Below are 20,225 nucleotides of genomic sequence, written 5' to 3' on the forward strand. Positions count from 1 at the left end.
TGCCTTTTTCTCCATGCTGTAAAATAATAAATCTTTGCTCTCTCAATTAAACAGCGATAAGGGTTCACAGTATAAAAGCTGCTGTACATACAGACAATTATACTTAAAATTTTCCTTGAAATATTTCTGTTGATGATCAACAGTCTGTTGACTTTACAGGCTGCTCAGTCTAAGGTAATGTGTGGTCATATTTCATATTGTACAAAAATATGTTCCCATTTTGTTTTCATTAGGCCTCTTTCTCCCTGCAGTTTGTGGTTTTACATCGGATACAACAAGTACCCGGAAAAGGAGGAGTGCACATACTGCCCAGCATAAAGTCCTGAGGCCTGATCTGAGGGCAGCTGAATATACACAGTGTCTCCAGGTTGTAGAGGCAATACCGCACTCCCTGATGCTTGGTCTAGAAAACCCTTTTTATATTCATCATATGTATACATCACCGGCTCATTGTTCCTCATTAAAGCTACCCAAACATTAGCTCCTTTGCAATGGATGTGGTAGGCAAAGTAATAAATTCCAGGCATGTCACAGGTGAAAATTCCTGTCTGGGGGTTGTAGTTTTGGCGACCATTGTACAACAGCTTGTCAAAGACAACTGGAGTGCCTACAGGTGGAAAGGGAACTGTTGCTACAGCTGTGAAAGCTGGCATTTCCAACCCATTGGCACCCATTACTTCTGCACCATTGCCTCCATACTTGCCCTTTTTACCATAACCACCAGCTTTAACACCATCTAGTCCAGGACCCATTTCAGAGAGGACTCCAGCCATATCAGGAGACAGTCCAGTTGCTCCAGGTGGACCAGGTGGTCCAGGGGGGCCAGGCTGACCTACCTGTCCAGTGGGCCCTGACGGGCCCTCTTTTCCTGGGGGTCCGATAGGACCAGGAAGACCTGGACTTCCATCACCCTTAATACCAGGTAGACCAGGTGAACCACTGTCTCCTTTTGGTCCAGGAAGACCTGGAGGCCCAATTGATCCTCCTGCACCATCCATTCCTGGGATTCCTTTAGGACCTTGAGGTCCCACTTCACCAGGTAATCCACTTTGTCCTTTTGGCCCTTGAAGTCCAGGAGGACCAGGGGTACCAGGAAGGCCTTTATGCCCTCCATCTCCTTTGGCACCAATTACTCCTGGGGGGCCTCTTGGCCCTGGCTCTCCACTTTCTCCAGGCAGACCATCCTTTCCAGGTATCCCAGGAGGACCAGGATCACCCTGGGCTCCATCAAGCCCTTTAGGTCCTCCATCTCCACAGTCACCTTTGGGACCAGGTGCACCTAAACCTCCTGAAGGTCCCATAGGTCCTGGTGGGCCTGGTGGACCATTTGGCCCAGGAGGTCCAAGCATACCAGGAAGTCCTCCGTGGCCCTTATCTCCTTTCGGTCCTGGAGGTCCAGGTGGCCCACTCATACCTTTATCACCCTTCGGTCCGAGGAGTCCTGGTTTACCAAATCCAGGTAGTCCCGGCTTTCCTGGCAAACCTGGTGGGCCTGGATGACCTTTTGCACCTGGCGTTCCTGGCTGCCCTGGCAGACCGTTTTGACCTGGCTTTCCTTGACCAGGTAGTCCTGGTGGGCCAGGCTGTCCTCCTTCACCAGGTGGCCCAGCTGTTCCTTGCTCTCCAGGGTGGCCTTTCTCTCCTGGGGGTCCCTGTGGGCCTGGTGCCCCATTCAACCCAGGCTTTCCAAAACCAGGCAGTCCTCTTGGGCCAGCTGGTCCTGGGGGTCCTGGGAGCCCCTTGTGACCAGGTTGTCCCGGCAGGCCCATCCCTTTCTCTCCTTTGGGTCCTGGTAATCCTGGTAGTCCTGGCAGACCTTTGTGACCTGGCTCTCCTTTTGTTCCTGGCTGGCCTGGTAATCCCTGGACACCTGGTTTACCTATTCCTGGTAGCCCAGGTGGTCCTGGGGGACCCTGAGGTCCTGGTTGTCCAGATGGCCCTTCCTCACCCCTCGGGCCCATTTCTCCTTGTGGCCCCGCCTCGCCATTTGTTCCTGCCTTGCCGGGGAGTCCTGGCATACCTGCTTTCCCCACTGCGGGGACACCCGGTGGACCAGGAGGTCCAGGTCGTCCAATAGGTCCTGGCTGTCCATTTCCTGGAGGTCCAGGAGGTCCTGGAGGCCCAGCAGGTCCAGGTGGTCCAGCTGGGCCTGCTTCACCTTGAGGAATTCCTTCAGCACCACTGGGGATTGTCTGACCTGTGAAGAAGGAAAAACATTCAAGTGGAAGTCATGAAATTGACAGTACAGTATGGACAAAGTTGCCAATTGATTTTAGAAGATACTTTCTATAAATCATCCCTTTCTGGCACTCGAGGAAACCAATACAAAACAAATTATATACAATATGCTATTGAAACTAAAGGAATGGTTGTGGCCTTCACATGTTTTAATAAGTTTTGTCACATTTGGTAATAGTCTGAACATAAATGTGCTTGAAAGATTCTTGGTTAGTGAAATTTCTCACCTTTGTCTTGACCACCCTTATATCCACCTCCTTTGCGAGCATTTTCTTTGCCCTTGAGCACAGGCATCTGGGGTAGCTCCTTCCTATAATGAGGATACTGCATGTATGGTACCTCTTTGCCAAGGTACTGTTGCTGAGGAAAGCCATCTTTGCCCATCCCCATGTGTTGGAATTGCTGAACTGGCTGGTATTGCTGGGGGTGTTGCTTGTGTTGGTAGTATGCTCCACCACTCACAGAAGTAAGCACTACAAGCTGTAGCAGCACCAGGAGGAGGGGGACAGGGAGGGGAGGCATGGCCAAGGCCTGAATGAAAAGTAAAGGAGTCAAGATGTGAGACAGGATTGTACCTCTTTTTAGATCATGCACATTAGGAAAAACATCAAACATTACTGTGGTAACAGTTTAATACTTCTTTCATGAATGCCTTCAACACCCTTATTTACATGGTGCAGGTAGTTGCAGGCCTCACTCGGTCTCCCTCTGGTGGCTATACACTGGAATTACATACTGCACTTGAATGTGCATAAATGGTGTGTGTTGTGCAATATTGTCATAGGCAGCCAAAAAAAGCACAATTAACTTTAATAAGACTTTAATATTATTCTCCAAAATCACCATCCACAGCATAACTTACTGTAAATCATCATGAACAATTTTGCATTGAACGAAACAGCAGTTTTAAAGCCTTGATGACATGTATTGATGAGATCACTTGACTTCATTGCTGGTTCCTTCAACTAGAAAACTAAATCTGCTAAATTTTCAATATCACAATTGGCAAGGCTCAAATTGTTCCAGTTTGTATTTATTCTTCACTTCAGACTGATGTTAAACTGCATTTAGAATAGGATTTGAAAAGTTTGGAAAGAAACATGACACCCCTTAAGTCCTAAAAGAAGTAAAATGACTGTGTCATGTGTAGGATTTCACTTATGTGTTTCTGCCAAATTTTCCAGTGCACAATTGTTGCATTAACAAATAGTTCTTTTGCTCATTGATTGGACCTGTATTTTGTATTTACACTGGCTCTGTACTTTGATCTAACTGAAGCAAGCAATATACATATATACAGTACACAACACAAATAACAGGCAAATGTGTCACTCTCCCAGATTCAACTTAGTTAGACTGCATTTTCTACAGTTGTCCACAAGATGGAGCCATACTAAATGTGAAAAAAAAGTTCTTCTCATTTTCCCATCGATGCTCAATTCTTCGGTTGAAATGTCAGTGGTGCCATGATGAATCAGTTCTGATGTCTCAGTTTCCCATAATAATGCATTTTACCTTTACATAGGCAAGATGTGCAGTTCTGTGTTTGTAACATAAGTGCACATAATTACAAAGTACTGTAAAGGGAAATATTTGTAAAAAAAAAAAAAAAAAGGACAGTTAGGACAATAGATTTAGTAAAGGCATTGAGCTAGCAAATAAACTCAAGACAAAATCCCCTTCAACCACATAAAAGGTACGTTAGAAGATGACAGGAGAGCGTACAGTGGTGGCTAGTGCTTTGTGTGAAAAAAAGAAATACACATCCAACCACAAACTTCAAAACAAGAATCATGGTTCAAAACTAGTGAGGAAAAGCCCATTCATGTGACAATGCCCAACTGATGGCTTGCCTCTCTTTTTGGCTAACATTCAGATGTCTGGTCCAACAAGTACGTTTCTGAGAAAAGTTAGTTGTCTTTGTGCTGAGGAGTTTATATGAACCATTTTTTTCTTACTTCCACTGTGAGCTTTCTACTTTAAATGGTCAGTAACAGAGCGAAGCAAGGGGTTTCCTTGGTTTCACACCCCATGAATAAGACTCTCAGCTGCTCCTCAGAGTGACTGCTTGTTGTATTCAGTCATTTCTGACAACTACCATCTCTGCCGTAATCGACTCATCTTCTGCCATGCTCCATCTGCGATCCTACTCCCAGTTTTATTACAGCCAGTTCATCCGTAGCTTTTCTAATTCACATCCTAAACCACATCCCTACTGTCCACTCCATCACTGGCTCCTTGGATCTTTTCCGCCCTTTCACCTTTTCTCAGCCGACTGCTGATTTTGACATGGCTGTGCCACTGTCTCCCCCAATGAGAGCTGGCCTTTGAAGGAAACCCACCTAGTTTCCACGAAGACAGAGGCCAGACATGCCAAAGAGTCCAGAGAAATGCCGCTGATTTTTCCCAATAGGAACTAGAACCTATTTTTGACCACTGAGCGGAAGCTGTGGTCTGTTCCCAATGCCCTCATTAGCTCTGTGAATCAGAGAGATCTGCAGACAATACACAGAAGTGGAGAAATGGCCTGTAAAATTAATCTGAGTGTGACACAGGTCAACCCTTAGATTAAGTATGTGAGACTGAATTAAGGTTCCCAGGCTGCTATAACGGACGTTATACAAGACAACAATGGCTAATAAAGATAGAGAGTTAATGAAAATATATGGGGCGGGGGGTTTAAGAGCATTATAAACACGTCTAATTAGTACTGTAATCTTTTATAAGTGCTTTCTTTGTAAAGAGTGTTGATAGTTCCTTACAAAAGGGGGCACTATGTATTTATATGCACTTCCTCCATCCTGTAGTGTACAGTAAAGAGAGGTGGGAGGTGGAGGCTGGGTGCTGAGATAAGGAGAAAGAAGTGTATTGATCCAAGTCAGGATAAAACAAATCACTTTAGCCAACAAATACAAGGAGCAAGACATCCACCAGTTCATGTACCCAGCAAGTCTTTGAGAAGTTTGTGAAAATGTGGGAAGATTTCACCAAAATTCATATTGCACCACTTTCTTACACATCTTCATAACGATACCACCCAAGTAGGCTATGACATGCAAAAAGGGTCTATGTTCTCTCTAATACAAACGTATTTGAACTGCAATGGTATAGAAATGTAATGTTTTTTTTATAAATATGGTTATATTTTGTTTTTAATAAATTGGAAAGATGGCCGGTTGCTTGGTGATATGATAGCTCAAATACATAGCATAATAGTTGTCCAAAGAGGAGTGAGTAAACACACATAAAGTAGTTTAAAAAAAAAAAACTTGACTGTTTTACTACACTTCAGGAACGTCCCAGCTCAGTGTTGGTATGTGTGTGTGTTTGTGTGTGTGTGTGTACGTGTTTTTAAAGGGGTGGAAATATTCTAACAAAACTTGCAACTACAGATCAGAGGGACCCGCACAACGAGGGTCTGTTCAGTGTCACATAGCAACGCCATAACATTGTCATGGCGACCGCAGAGTGATGGAAACACCTTGTGTCTTTACCTGGTGTGCTTTTCTCCAACACATTATTCTACATAAGTGTTGCCTCCCAAGTGACTTGTTCATACAGTAGAGCCGCTTTCAGACTCTGACATAAACATTGACCAGCAATTTCCACGTTTTAACTTGTTATTACAGAAAACAGACAGAGAGAAGGGTGCAGTTACAACAAAGTGGCTATAAAGAAACCTGTTATACCCATTCCATGTATTTTAAAGTGCAGGTGTCATCCCTCCATCTATATTCATGCCCATGGCAGACGTGCCCTAGGCAGGAATATATAAATATGTGACAGCAGTAAAAAAAAAAAAAAAAAGTGGTGATGGCGTGAGCAACGTGTTGTGAGCGGTTTCTCACATTGGTAAGATTTACAGTTTAATTTTTCACACATGGACGTAAAACAGTTTGTCTCACTCAATGAGGACTCTCTGACAAGCAGTCATTCGTAACAACGACTAAACACGAACCGCAACCATGTTCGACATTTTGATACTGGGCAGATTTCACTAGTGTGCCAATCACACCCATTCACAAACTGGCTTGTTTATGAGACAGGAAAAGATATAGCTACACACACACTTTGAAAATTGGAGACGGATACACAAACGCAGACAACATCTACATCCAACATCTACATCCAACATCCGTGCAATGGATCATTTTAAGGGAAGCTGGAGAGTGATGGATTAATGTCTAATAAAGTGGCTTTCCCCTCAATCAATGCCGCATTGGTCTGTGTTTTGTATAGTTGTATATTATATTTCAGTACACTATAGGAATAAAGGTCTGCAGCAGTGCCTTCAGATTGATGAAGCAGTACTTCTATGGCTGCATAATCAATCAAAACAGCAATAGAACCAAGTGCAATATCAAAATCTCAGGGGCTGCGATTTTCTTTTGATGAAAGTAAAATGTTTCACAGTGTCGTTGTGCATTGTTGGCACCCTTATATTGTGTTGCTACAGAGACACACAGGTCAACAAATCGTATTTTACAAACATAAATTGACATGTCCTGACCATTTAATGTAATATGATGTTTTCTGAATATGTAAACTGTTGTTCATTGATGCAAAACACAGAATTACAACAGAGGCCGGTGGGTGTGCAATTAGATTTGTAGATGTTTGGTCATAAATGAAAGTTTTGGTCAAATTGAACTTTTGACTTTTCCCCAGGGGAAAGAAAAGAAAAGTTATTACAGTATGTGTTGAAAATGAATGTCTGTTGGTAGGTGAAATATGGTAGTGATAAATGAAAACCATCATGCCCATGTAGGACACCTTTATCACATTTGCTCTTGAGGGCTTTGAATTCTCTGAAATGTGCAGACAATTCAGACATATTACATCCCATCCCGTCATTCAAATTTGACCTGACACATTTACCACAATGAGACAACAACCCAAGGGGGGACAAAAACAGTACAAATATCTGTGGTTTGGACCCTAATTTTTCAACATCTGCTGCCAGAATCCTGTGTGGCAGGTCATACACCACTGGGCTCTCAGCATGTCCTGCCTGAACCAGACAGCCTCAAAAATAAGCAAACCTGAAAGCAGTCTACGTCGTACGTCTATGTGTCATGTGTGTATGAACGTGTATGTGTGCGCCTCTGTTTCCTCGACTACTTCCAGATGTCCATCTTTTTGACACTTTGCATAAACGAAACACAGCAAACTGTCCATCAGGTGTGCGAAGTGAGAGGACTCATGGGCGTCATATGTCTGCAAAGCTGTATTGTTTTTTTTTTGTTTTTTTTTCTTTCGCTGAGTCAACTTTCAGCCGGCGGAAGCTGAGGTGTTACTGCAATCTCCATACTGTCATTAAAACTGCGCCAGCTGTGCCACCCCATGAACAAATGTGTGAAGAAGGAATATCGAAAACTACAGTATGTTGAAATGAACCCCAGCTTCCTTAGGTCTTGTGATTTACCACAGGAGGGACTGCTGAAAAGAGACATTTTCCACCAGGCAGCCCCAAACATTATGGAAGAATGTTTTTTAGATTTAGCTCATTATGTAAAAAAAAAAAAAAAAAAAGGAAGAAAAAAAACAACTGTATTGGTATTCACGAAAGCTACTGAGTTTATTTACTTTGGAATTACTGTACCTTTCAATGCCTGTAGTGTCGAGGCTGCCACTGAATATATGGTTTATGTTGTTAAATGGAGAGCTCTGGAGTGCAGTGTCACCTGAATAATTTCATACACAATGTAAACAAGATCATGTTATTGATGATTTTAAGGTGGTGTTACTTCAATACTACTACACACATGCTACAACTCTCAACAATCTACTGTAGGTCATGAAGAGGTACAGAAAATGATTTGACAGATTTCTGGCACATGCTTAACTCAGGAAACACACCTGTATCTGGTGGTGCCTTGGTTTTATGCTGCTCATTCCCTCACACACACACACACACACACACACACACACACACACACACACACACACACACACACACACACACACACACACACACACACACACACACACACACACACACACACACACACACACACACACACACACACACATGCAGCCAAGCTTACATGAACTGATGCACACACACGACAGGGCTCAGCTGAGGGATCAAGACGGCTAAACATACGCAGCTTAAGCACCTAAAAGCACCTAAAAAGCACTTTTGAAGCTCTCCTCCCACGGTGGAAATGTTAGGGATGTCTACTGTCCTCACATCTCCAGACACATCTGTCTATTCTCTCTCCTCTGTCAGATACAGACGGCTCTCTCTCTTCTCACAGTCTCCCTTTCTTCCGATGCCTCTGCATGAACAGAGCCATGTCTGTTCTTCGCCATCTTCACCCTCTGCCTCATTTCTCTCCTCACTGTCTCCATCTGTCTGTTTGCCCTCGCTGGCCCTTTTTTCTTCCTTTGGAAACCTCCCGGTTCAGTGACCTGGAGCCACTCGGTGACCTTGCAGACCGCAGTGGAGGTCAGAGGGCGAGACAGCGTGTCTCTTTAAACCACCTTGCTAACAGAGTAGGAAAAGGAACTACAGAGGAGTCTAGTGGTGATGAGATGAGTGAGGTATTGATTACATTTTTGGGCAAAAGGTTTGAGACTGGATCTGTTTAAGTGTTCTTACGTGAGTATTTTTGCCTGTGCTGTGCGTGCGTGTGTAGAGAGACAGCATTGCAAAAGCAGAAACAGTCATTTATTCAGCCAAATTAGGTCCAACTTCAAGTCTCTCCTACTGCATCTATGAAACAAGAAGCCTGACCACAAACTGGTGTTTAAATCCCACAGAACACGTTTGGCAAACCACTCTGCCTTCCTCCCTGCGCTGCAAACCATTTACAAATTTATACTTAAGCCAGCGGTGCCCGTGCACTCAATCTTGGTAAGTGCCCTGGCGTTGTGGTTTCTCAGTGAAAGGGAAAGACATTTGCAGCTCCTCGGCTCCCTAAACGCAGCTTTTATCACAAAGCACACCTCGTAAAATTAACACCTCTTCAAGTCACGCTACAAACGTCCCCCGTTCAAACAAACCTCGTGCACACACATACACAGCTGTGCAGCTAAATGACCAAAGTGTTTACTTCTTTCCCTCTCCTTTGCCCTGCCATCATTCTTGGCTTTCATTGGGCCTTTTTGTCCCTTTTGTCCAGTGCATTCCTAAAGTTTGTTGAATAATGTATGTAGGGGGGTACAATGTTGTATGCACACACATGCACACAAATGAAAGCACACACTCCTCTTATGCACGGGATCATCCTCATTTAAGGATTGAACTCAACCCTAACTCTCACACTTTAAGGTTAACGCAGGTCACATACATGAAATGTATAGTATGAAAAGAGAAACAAAAACAGTTTGCATAGAAATGGGTGGGGTGGGGTGGTGGGTTGGTGGGGGCGGGGAGGGGAGGGGAGGGGAGGGGAGGGGAGGGGGGTGTAATTAATAGAAAATAAGGTCTGTTAAAAGGTTTTATTTGCATGTTGTATAATGTGCATTTTACTGTAGGTCCCTGAACATCACACACATCAGAGCAGAGCAGAACAAAGGCAAAACTACACATTAACAATTGAGGTGGAGAAAAAGGCCTCATCTATATCCAAACAAACCACTAATAACTTCATTTAGATATTATTATTTTTCTGTGGAAACTTGCAGACAACACATGCGATTGGTCCCTCATGCTGACAGTCAATCCCTGTGAGCAAAATCAATCAATTCATTCATTCATCACTCATTTTTTCATTCATAGACATGTGACTTAAGAACTATGGTCTCTGTAAAAAGGATTTGATTGTATGGATATTTAACTGTAAAACACTTATGGGTTCATAAACTGATCACATCTCAGCTGTAGCCTCATAGCAAAAGGCCTGAAAACAAACTTCTGAGCCTTCAGATTTATTCCTTAGATTGTATGTTGAGCATGGTGAGGAGGATTGATACTGAATATAATCAAATCATGACTATTTTATTTCGCAGCAAGTGACATTTATTGGGCCTGATGAGGCCTCAAACTGTCTGTCAGAGAAAGAGCATCCCGGGCCAGGGAGACAGAGCTGCTCAGAGCCAAAGACAGCGTTTGCTCTGCAGTCTCTTGTCACCAAACTGCTGCTCTTGCGCCCGTCACATACATCTGACAGTTTGGCTTCAGCTTTCTGCATTCACACGCTCATACACACACACATGGACACAAGATATTTAAATCTACCATTGCCTTCAGGAGAAACTCTCCCTCTCCCAGCACTCAATTCAGGTGTTTGAAAGCCCCAGAGAAATCAACCTAACTACAGGGATGCTGTATGCAGCTGCCTGATAAAAACCCACTGCTGTTATGGACGATGATGTGCAGAAACAATGTTAACGCTAAAGCTAAAGGCCAGATTTGTGAAGCCTATCAAACCCTGCAGCAGCCCAAAACAGCCATCACTGACACTCCCATTCATTCATATTACAAAGAACAAACTCACCCACATAAGATTTTTGGAATAGAAATAATAATTATATACATTAATGAACAGTCATCATCTCTTGTGCGATATTTAATATTCATCTTGATACATTGATCTTCTGTTTAAAAGTTTACAAAACTAAAGTTGTGTTAAAAGAGTGGCTATTTTAAATGCTGCAATAAATTAGCAACTCTTACAATTAAATTACAAAATCAAAGCAAACTAACTTTACTCATTAGAGGGGCTATTGGATGGTTAGTATGAAATAGAACAACATTGTAAACTGAAGTCACAGAGAGCACAAGCAATTTGTAAAAAGCAATAAAACAACTATCGTGCCAAAGTATAGTATAAGAAACTAATTGAATCAGTCACAAATGAATTGTTATTAGAGGTTTAGTGAGAACAGGGCAGTGCTTACCTTTGTGAGTCGCCGTTTATGGGGAAATAATCACTGCAGTCGGACTAACAGACAGAATAGCAGGCAGACAGACAACCACACAGAGGGGACCCTGGGATATGTGCTCATAACGGACGCACACCTTGTGGACACAGCTTATATCTGCTGGAAGGTGGAGCCACTACGGTGGGTGGGAGAGAGAGAGAGAGAGAGAGAGAGAGAGAGAGAGAGAGAGGGAGAGAGAGTTAGAGAGAGGGAGGGAAGTGTGGGATGGAGGGATGGGGACCTGAGTGAGAATAAATACAGCCTCCCAAAATGTTATGCTATAATTTATTGTGGCAAAACATGCTCACATCCCGCTGCTGAGCGGCCACAGTGGATGACAATGATAAACAGGAATGTTTTCCTCATTAATGTTGTGATCTACTGGCCACTGTATGCAATAAAAAAAAGAAAAGCTGAATAAATCATTAATGTTGTGTTTGAGCCCAGACACACAGGAGCTGGTTGTTCAACATCACCTGTCCTGGCACTTACCTGGGGGAAAAAGCTGTAAAACAGCCAAGGATGCAAGCGCACACACTCGAGATCATAATTAAGCATTTACAGGGCCTGTATTTACTACATGTGACAGTTGCAACAATTGCATATAAAAGACATTATAGCACTTTATGAGTATGTAGTCAGGGGAGAGATGTAACTCAATGTATTTATTAAGTTACACTTAATGGAAACTTGTTAGTTGTATTTCTTTTTGTAATTTTCACTTTTAATCCATCACATTGTATTATACTACTGCATTGCTGTACTCCCACAGTGCATTAGTATTTAATGTACGAGACAGTAAAGTGAAATATAATGGTTTGCACTAATGATCAAGCTTTAAAAAAGGCAATAAACTGTGAAAATATGATCCTTTTCTGAAGGTAGACATATCTAACCACCAATATGTACTTACAACAAATGTATACATCGATAATTTCTGAAGGGACAATTTATCATTTCTCTGGCTCATTTAATACTGACACCAGACTATAAAGTACTATAACAATTACAATTCTGATACCTCTGCAATATCAAGTGAATCAATTAATAATGTATTTCTTCTTCTTTTTTAAAGTAACATAAACGTACAAAAAGTTTCACCATGTTTTTTCCCCAATCACATGTCACCAGTGTAAATCTAACATCTGCATGTGTCTAAAAGCAGAAGGAGAAATAACATCCCTGCTTCCACACCTATCATACTGTAGCAGCAGGGTGAAAGTTTTAGTCAGCGTTAAAACGTGGTGAAAAGCTGCGTGATGAGCACTTGGACGGAGCATTCAGTCACAGCCACAGAGTAAAAATAATCTTTCTCTCAGAGGTTCTTTGTTGGTCTGTGACGACAGACACTTTCCAGGGCAGTTTTGACACCTGTGTACAACAGCTTCGTAACTCTGACGTGTCCCAACCACCTAACTATACAGAGTGTGAACAGAGCCGTACCTGTGTGTCTTCTCTTTTATTTCCTTTGCGTAAATCACTGCACTCTTTTCTCTTGTGATTTTTTAGATACAGAACAGAGACCTGCAGTGTGTCCTTGTCTGGATGAGGCTCCTGCAGGTTGGAGGTGGCTTAATATATGTGTGTGTGTGAGGGATAGTTGATGCGTGCAGCTTCGAAGTGACACAGTGGCGTAAAAGGGTGGATGCCCTGCTGTATCTCCAACAGCCAAGTGTCAGCTTAGTCAGCTCACCAGTCTCTGGCGTCATATGGTAGCTGAGGACTGTCAGTCTCAATGACGGTCTCCTCAGCAGCATCAAACATTTTACTACTAAAGTCTCTAACACACAGCATATTGTCTTATATCTCTGTGGAAATGCTCACATGAATCATCCTTTGTTAATGAGATGATCGTCCTAATGTCAGTTTCAATGATACGGTGTTTAACTCACAAGCTAAAGGTCCAAATACTCCAAGAGCATAGCTTATAATTGTTCCCCACCCGCCCACTCAAACACAAAACTCATATAAATGCAGTAAATACACCTCACACACACACACATGCAGGCACAGGCACACACTTTGAGCTGCGGTGTGAAAGGTACACGATAGCAGGGGGGTAATGAGTTGTGTGTGTTTGCCCTCGTGCTTCAAATCTCTTCCTGTTCCATTAATGAAGCCTCAATGGGCCTCACGACCGCCTCTCACCATCCGGCCGGCACCTGTTGTACTGTACGCTGCAGCATGTGAAAATAGGCCCTGAGCACGGCTTCAGTGCTGTTTTTTCAATCCTGTAAAACCCTCCTCTTTCACTCAACTCATCTGAGCATTCAGTTTCTGTGTGAGGACTAGTACCTACAATGCTTCCCTTCCACTCTGCTGTTTGTTAGCATCTTTAAGATATGTTTTGGTTACTTACCATAACTTCACTGTTTCTGTTCAGTCTCATTACTCTCATTCGGTGGGATACACATTAGACAATTTTAAAAACCTGGGAGACCTCAGACATAAGGACAGTGTAAACTGATGTCCTGATGTGCAATCTTTTAATTAGAGATACGTGGGGATGGCTCCAACTTGATTGGAAGCAGTAAGTTACAGTAATCACAATCACACAGCACAAACTGGACCCAAAATCTGGCCTCAAATCATTTAGTGCAGTGGTTCTCAAAGAACCCACCCAGGGGTCCCTGAGTGGGTTCAAGGGGGTCCCCAACTTTTACCACTTTTGTCTAGAAATTATATGACTTTTTTCCAGAAGTGTCTCTAAAATGTTTCCAAAGATTCACACAATTGGCCCTGATTTGAACATAGACTGACTAAGAGAGTACTGTTATTCATTTCTGGTGTTTTTTCCAATGAGGGTCTGTGGTCTAATTTGTGTCAATTAAGGGGGCCTTGATGTAAAAAAAAAAAGTTTCAGAACCACTGGTCTAGTGTGTAGCCAACCTCAGCTGCTTTCAGCATAAAAGCCGACTCTAAATCCATTGTATACAACCTGTCCTGCACCAAACAGCAACCACACAGAGTAAGAAACTAGCTGGAAAAACACAGCAAAGTATTTAGCGCCTAAAGGTTCAGATATTTCTCCCAGGAGCTGGTGAAGAAGACCAAAACAGAGCTAAAAAACAAAACAAAACAAGAGTTAATACTGTACTTGGACATTCACTTCATAAGTCTATACGTTTTCGTATGTTGCTTGGTGTCTGCTGGATGTGTAAATAAGTGAGGTTTTGTCAATACATTTATCAGATGAGAGTACATCATCATGTTAGCAGGTTGGTCCAATGTCACAAAATGGCCCACAGAGACTACAAGCAGTCATCATGAGAAACAGGCAAGATACCAGACACTCTTCCCTCCTGTGTTCGACATACTGCACAGTGAGTGTGAATAACCCAGAATCCACACGATCAACCGCATATTTAGTGTGTACAAGTGTCGTTGTTTTCCCACCAGCTGGCCTACCTCCTCTTGAGAAAGTTTATGATGCGTATTATGCACGACGTTGTCCAGAGCCCCTGATGAGAGTTACATTGGGTATTTGTATTTTAGCCAAAGCGTTCCAGTGGAGAGCCACTTAGAGGCTGAACAAAAACACTTGTTTGGTCATACTATAAATACGGTGTATTAATAGTCCAGGCAAGTACATGGCAGACAGAATGGCATTTGGGCAGAGGGTGAAGTATGCATGTCAGTGTGCACAAATGTGCTGAAGTGCTCTTTTTAGATGCATTTGTAACTTACAGAGCAATCTGTGCCCAGTGTGCCATTTATCACTGTCTATCTATTGCTCACGCTCTCCAACTTTCACACACTTTTTTCTCTGACCTCTGCACCTCAAACTGTGCGTGCTTGTGTTTTGTGACTGAATGCACGTGTTGTCCAAAGGCCTACAGGGTCCCGGGCAGAGTTTACATTTTACAGTCATAAAGCAGAGGCAATCAGCCCATCACCACAGTAACCCTCTGTTAAGAATCCGTTTTTAATAGCGTAAGTTGAGTTTGAGCTGCGGTCCCATGCTGCTGTCACATTTTCAGATGAGTTTACGGCATCTGAGTTTGCAAGTTGTCCGCATTCCTCGCTCTTTCCTTCTTCGCCATGAGGCAATCTTGGAATTTGCAGTGCAAACACAAGTAACCATCTGAAAGTGTCCATGTCACCTCACCCAGGAGGGACAGAGAGCTGTGGAATTTAGCCCTGCTGGAAAACACTCAGAAATACTAGCAATCTGTTAATCAATCAGTGCCATCGCCATGTAGAATGACAGTCTTTATAAGAGCTTCCTTGTCCACAATCAAACCACTGCTTTCTTAACAAGCACCCCCCACCCCCGTCCGCTGGGAAATTACCTGCATATATTCTGAAAATATTTATGTCTCTGTTGCCAAATTCTGATCTCACACTGAGTTAATATTTACCTCTTCATGATGTCACCCTGGGGCATCCAGCTGCTGGGGGAACTCTCTCAGCAGCCAGTCAACAAGTAAATCAGGCTTATACCCACAATGCTTTTCAACAAGTGTGTGATCAGCTTCTTTCTTTTTAGACTTTTACTATTTTGAACTTTTGCCCCTGTGCCCAGAACAGTGAACCTTGACCTTCCTTCTCCGACCCTGTAGGTCACACTGAACTAACCCTACACATGAACAATGGAGGTGGTACACCGAAAAAGAAATGAAAAAAGAAAAAAAAAACATGTCAGGAGTCATTGCTATACTACACAAATCAAATGTATATGGAGACTGCCACACCAACATTGTCTTTTATCAGTATTTTCTAGCCGCTCTAGCACCATGGCTTTATGTCTATTTATTATCTGATCAACTGCTTTGGCCCAAATATCTCAACAACTATTGGATGGGTCGCTGTGAAGTTGTGGTCCCCCCAAAAATAAATCAAGGGTTATTTTTCATAACGCTAAGACCACAATTTGCTGTGTTATATCTCAAGATACCACTGCTAATTTGTATACATTTTTGAGAAGGCAAGGCAAGGCAATTTTATTTGTATAGCCCATTTTTACAAACAGTTTGTCTCAAAGGGCTTCACATAGCATCATAACAACATCTTCTGCCCTAAGACCCTCACATCAACTGAGGAAAAACTCCATGGAAAACCCTTTTTAAGAGTTTTAATGGCTGAAATAACCTGTATGTTATGACTTTAAGGTTACAGGAGGTCAAACAACACAATCATGAGATTAATATTTCTCCGAGGTAATCTTGTCAGCATAAGTAGCCGAAAACTGAATATCCTAACAGGTGTTTTCTATCTAGCAGTCATTATCTCATCAATTATTCACAAAACTGTTTTGTTTAGTGTGGTTAAGTAAGTCTAAATGTTCATACTTTCCTACACAGCTGGTAAACTAACAGATTTACTATAGGTCTACAGTTGCCTTAAAGTGAGCTCAGACCTGCCCTCTTCATCGCTGTCTTCATCGCTGTCGCAGCTTTCATGCCACACCTGCTACGCTGAGGGTGGGTATTTTTTGTTCCTTTCCCCCCTCCTACCACAGGTCTAGTCATAAATCACCGGGGTTTAAGAGTCCCCCGTGTCACTTCAAAAATGCCCCTCTCACCACCTACAAGGCTAGAGGTTTGTTATTCAGTTTTTTGAGAAAACAACCTTGTTGCTCACGCAGTGGGGCTCCCATGGACTTGTAGTGCCACCGCCCTCTCTCTCTCTCACAGACCTCCACCCCGTGAAACAGATGAACACTGTGGGGTTTAAAAAGTGAGGCGTTACATTGGGGGTCAAAATCCCACAACCTTTTAGTTTATCTCTAAATGATCAGCCATTTGTCTTATGTACAGTGCAGAATTTAGGTTAAGGATAACGCAAACTATACACAATTCCACAAAAAGTGGAACTAAGTGTGTAATCTATTCTTCACTGGAGGCTCCCGTCGTTCGAGCCCAACCACCATGACCAGTCATTATGACCCTGAACACCACAGTCTCCACTCTGTCTACCCAGGGAACCAGGAACAAACCCCTGTGGCTACTGTTGCGTATTCATCCTACTGTACTGTACATGCATCTGTGTCTCTAAGTGAGTAGTGGGTTTATTTAGCTTTGTGAGTTTGCTGTGAATGTACAAGCGGTCCACACACTCCCCCGCTCACAGCTGGCCTGTATCTAGACAAGTCTTCACACTGCAGTGTCGCAGCAAAGCCCCCCCACCCTCCATACATGCACATACTATAGGGCGTACACATGCAGAGTCTCTCCTCTTAACACATTAAAAAAACACACACACATACACAACACCCAGCCCCACCACAATCCTTTGCCTCAATCGACAGGCTGTAACATTCCTGTCTCTCACCCGGGGCTGTCCAACGATGACATCACTGCACCGACCAAGGTTTACAAGGTATGAGGTGGCTCGGTGGATCGAGTCTGATTCAAAAGACTCTCTCTTTCTGATCGCCCTTGTAAAAACGATAGTTTATCCAAATGAAATATCTCACAGGACATCGGAAACAAACAGATGAATCTACCACTCGTTGTCTGAGAGGGAAGTCAGCGCGAGAGTGATGTCTGTGATCTGTATAGTCTGAAGAAAAAGTTCACATTTAGCACTTATTTGCTTTTCTTTCCAAGGATGACATCAACAGATTTTTATTTATTTATTTATTTATTTATTTTTTACCAATTTAATATCTATTCCTGCTAGGAGAGGAAACATTAAATTGGGTAACCCTTTAATTTACAGGCCACTAATTACGTGACAATGTCAAGAAATAGCCAAGAAATAACAAGTAATTGCATCATAATGTCTAATAGCCTAGAAATAACGGTCAGTTTCATAATGTCGAGAAATATAGCCAAGAAAAGCGATCGATTGTGTAGAAATAGCCCAGAAATAATTGAATGTCATTGACAATTGCAAGGACTTCATGGAGAAAAATTCTGGCCTTTCCCAAAAAATTCAAAGCATGAAAAGCATGTGTAATCTTTTTGCCTTTATGAAAAACATGACATCATTTCAAGGCTATTTCTTGACATTACCACGCAATTAATTGTTATTTCTTGGCATTATCATGTAATTTGCGGCCTGTAAATTAAAAGGTTACCTAAATAGCATATTTCCGTTGAACCATTTCTTCAATAAAATGTTTCTTCTACGAGCCCCTGCTCATGGGTTTTGTAAGTGTGACGGAAATCTTTATGGGAAAGTAAAGTCACACCTACCAGATAATCCAAAACAGCCTACAGTCACACGTATGTACAGAGCTCATTGTACTCCCTCATCACACTGTGGCTCGACTGCCTCATCCCTACACACCTGCATCCACAGCTTGGCAAACAGACTGAAAGATACTGTACGTGTGGTAGGCTGTGAGGCGCATCAGAGGGAGACAGACAGTCTGTCGGTTCTTGACATGTTTGATTTACTGGTCTGATTTTAGGTGAGCGGGGGAAAAACACGTTAGTGAGAGATAAACATATTTACAGGAGGGTATAGGGAAAGTTTTATGGTACAAGGTCAAACATGGACAGAGAAGTCAAAGTGTCTCAGATCTGGTCTGCCGTTGTCTTGTCAGAAGACAAAAAAAATTCATAGCAAGACATGAGCACACAAATGGACAGCACAAGTCAACATTTCACATTTGTCTTGGTGTGATTAATAGTCATCATAGCTTTGTGCAAATACTTGCACACTGGACGCAGGTGAGGTTGATTTCAACTCCTCTATCCGATCCTCTGATTTATGAATTTGCCAAATTTGTCTGTCACTTTGTCAAAGGCAAGAGGATGTTCCATCTCTGAGATGAACATCCCAGGCAACACTTCCTGTCATGATGTGTACAAATGGAGATTAACAGACCCTCTCTAACCCAAAACCATCCTTCTGGATTTTGTGGTCACTGGTAAAGCCACACTATACAAAGGGCAACAGGGAATTGTAACCGATCAAACCCTAAATCTGTCACGTTTTTTATTGTAAGTGCACAAAAATTGCTGATGTTTTCCTGTCTAAATAAAACTAGTGAGACACAATCCCAACAGCAAGATGATGGAGCCGAACTAAGCAGGCAGTTCTGGAAGATGTTGATGCTTCACGCACAAAAGACCATCTTGAACTGAGCTTGGAGATCAGGCAGAGAGGATCAGACAACAAAAAGCTATAAGTGTCATTAATTGAAGTGTAGAGCCAGCCAAGTACAATTCCTCCTCTCTGAGAATCCTCCAGTTTCATAATAAAAGCAAAAACAGAACCTATTTGCTATTTTGCATCCGGCTAACTTATTGGATGGACACACACATCCTGCTGAGAAATAGTCCTGCATACATATAATATCTGGACTGTTTGCCAAGCCAACTGGGTGCTCGCTCCGGATTTACACAGATGAGACAATGATATCAAGTTTCTCGTCAAAGTCTCATTTGTGGTTTTGTGGCTCTGAGTTATGTGAAATCTGGTCACGAACACTTCTCTTTATGCAATTTCAGTGAATATCACTCCAATGAGATTTGTCTTATTCCATAGTTTATAATAACTGCAGCATTGGGGAGACCTTAAAGGGACAACGAGGAGTTTCTATTCGGTTATAAAAAAAGTCTCACGTTAATGTGGATGAATCTCCGCTACCCACACTTGTTAATGGGCCCATTTTCGATAAATATATCGTTCTGTCTCTATCGTTATTTTGTTATTATTAGTGGTGGCGGAAGTGCTGGTCGAGCCGACCAGCGTTTCCTTCGTTGCGAATCATGAGAATAACGCAGCCGCACCGCCGTTTATGGTCGGAACTACGGTGGTATGTGAACCTCTTTGAACCTCTGACTTTAATTATTGATGAATGAAAACATGAGTCCGTCTTGCGCCCGGTCAAAGAAATGTACGGTGCGCGCGGAGGCTCATAAATGTAGTGTGAAAACGCTTCGCTTTTCCAAAACTCCTCGTTGTCCCTTTAAGGAAGACCAGGAAGGTCAGTGTGAATGCAAGCTGTCAGAGCAAACAGGGCAAACAGCAGGATGTGACCACACACACAAGCACTGCAGAATTTAGGTGCTGAAAGGTCAAAGGTTAAAGGACAATTCTGACTTGCTATTTAACAGATATCAGAGATGGAGATTCACACAAATTGTACATTTGCACATGCCCGTGAAGAGTCTTATAAACATGCTGAAACACACACACACTGAGGTTGGTCCTAACAT

The 20,225-nt window shown here is 42.7% G+C and overlaps 1 protein-coding gene across 1 annotated transcript; it reads right to left on the reverse strand.

Moving 5' to 3' along the window:
* Positions 1-260: 260 nt before the first annotated feature.
* col8a1a (collagen, type VIII, alpha 1a) lies at positions 261-2,760 on the reverse strand (the record flags this gene model as incomplete). The annotated part of the gene is made up of 2 exons (XM_083996638.1): positions 261-2,197; positions 2,466-2,760. 2 exons carry the CDS (start codon positions 2,758-2,760, stop codon positions 261-263), a joined length of 2,232 nt encoding a protein of 743 aa, XP_083852764.1.
* Positions 2,761-20,225: the final 17,465 nt, after the last annotated feature.

This window comes from Trachurus trachurus (assembly GCF_905171665.1).
Source record: "Trachurus trachurus genome assembly, chromosome: 21".
Classification (NCBI taxonomy): Eukaryota; Metazoa; Chordata; class Actinopteri; order Carangiformes; family Carangidae; genus Trachurus; species Trachurus trachurus.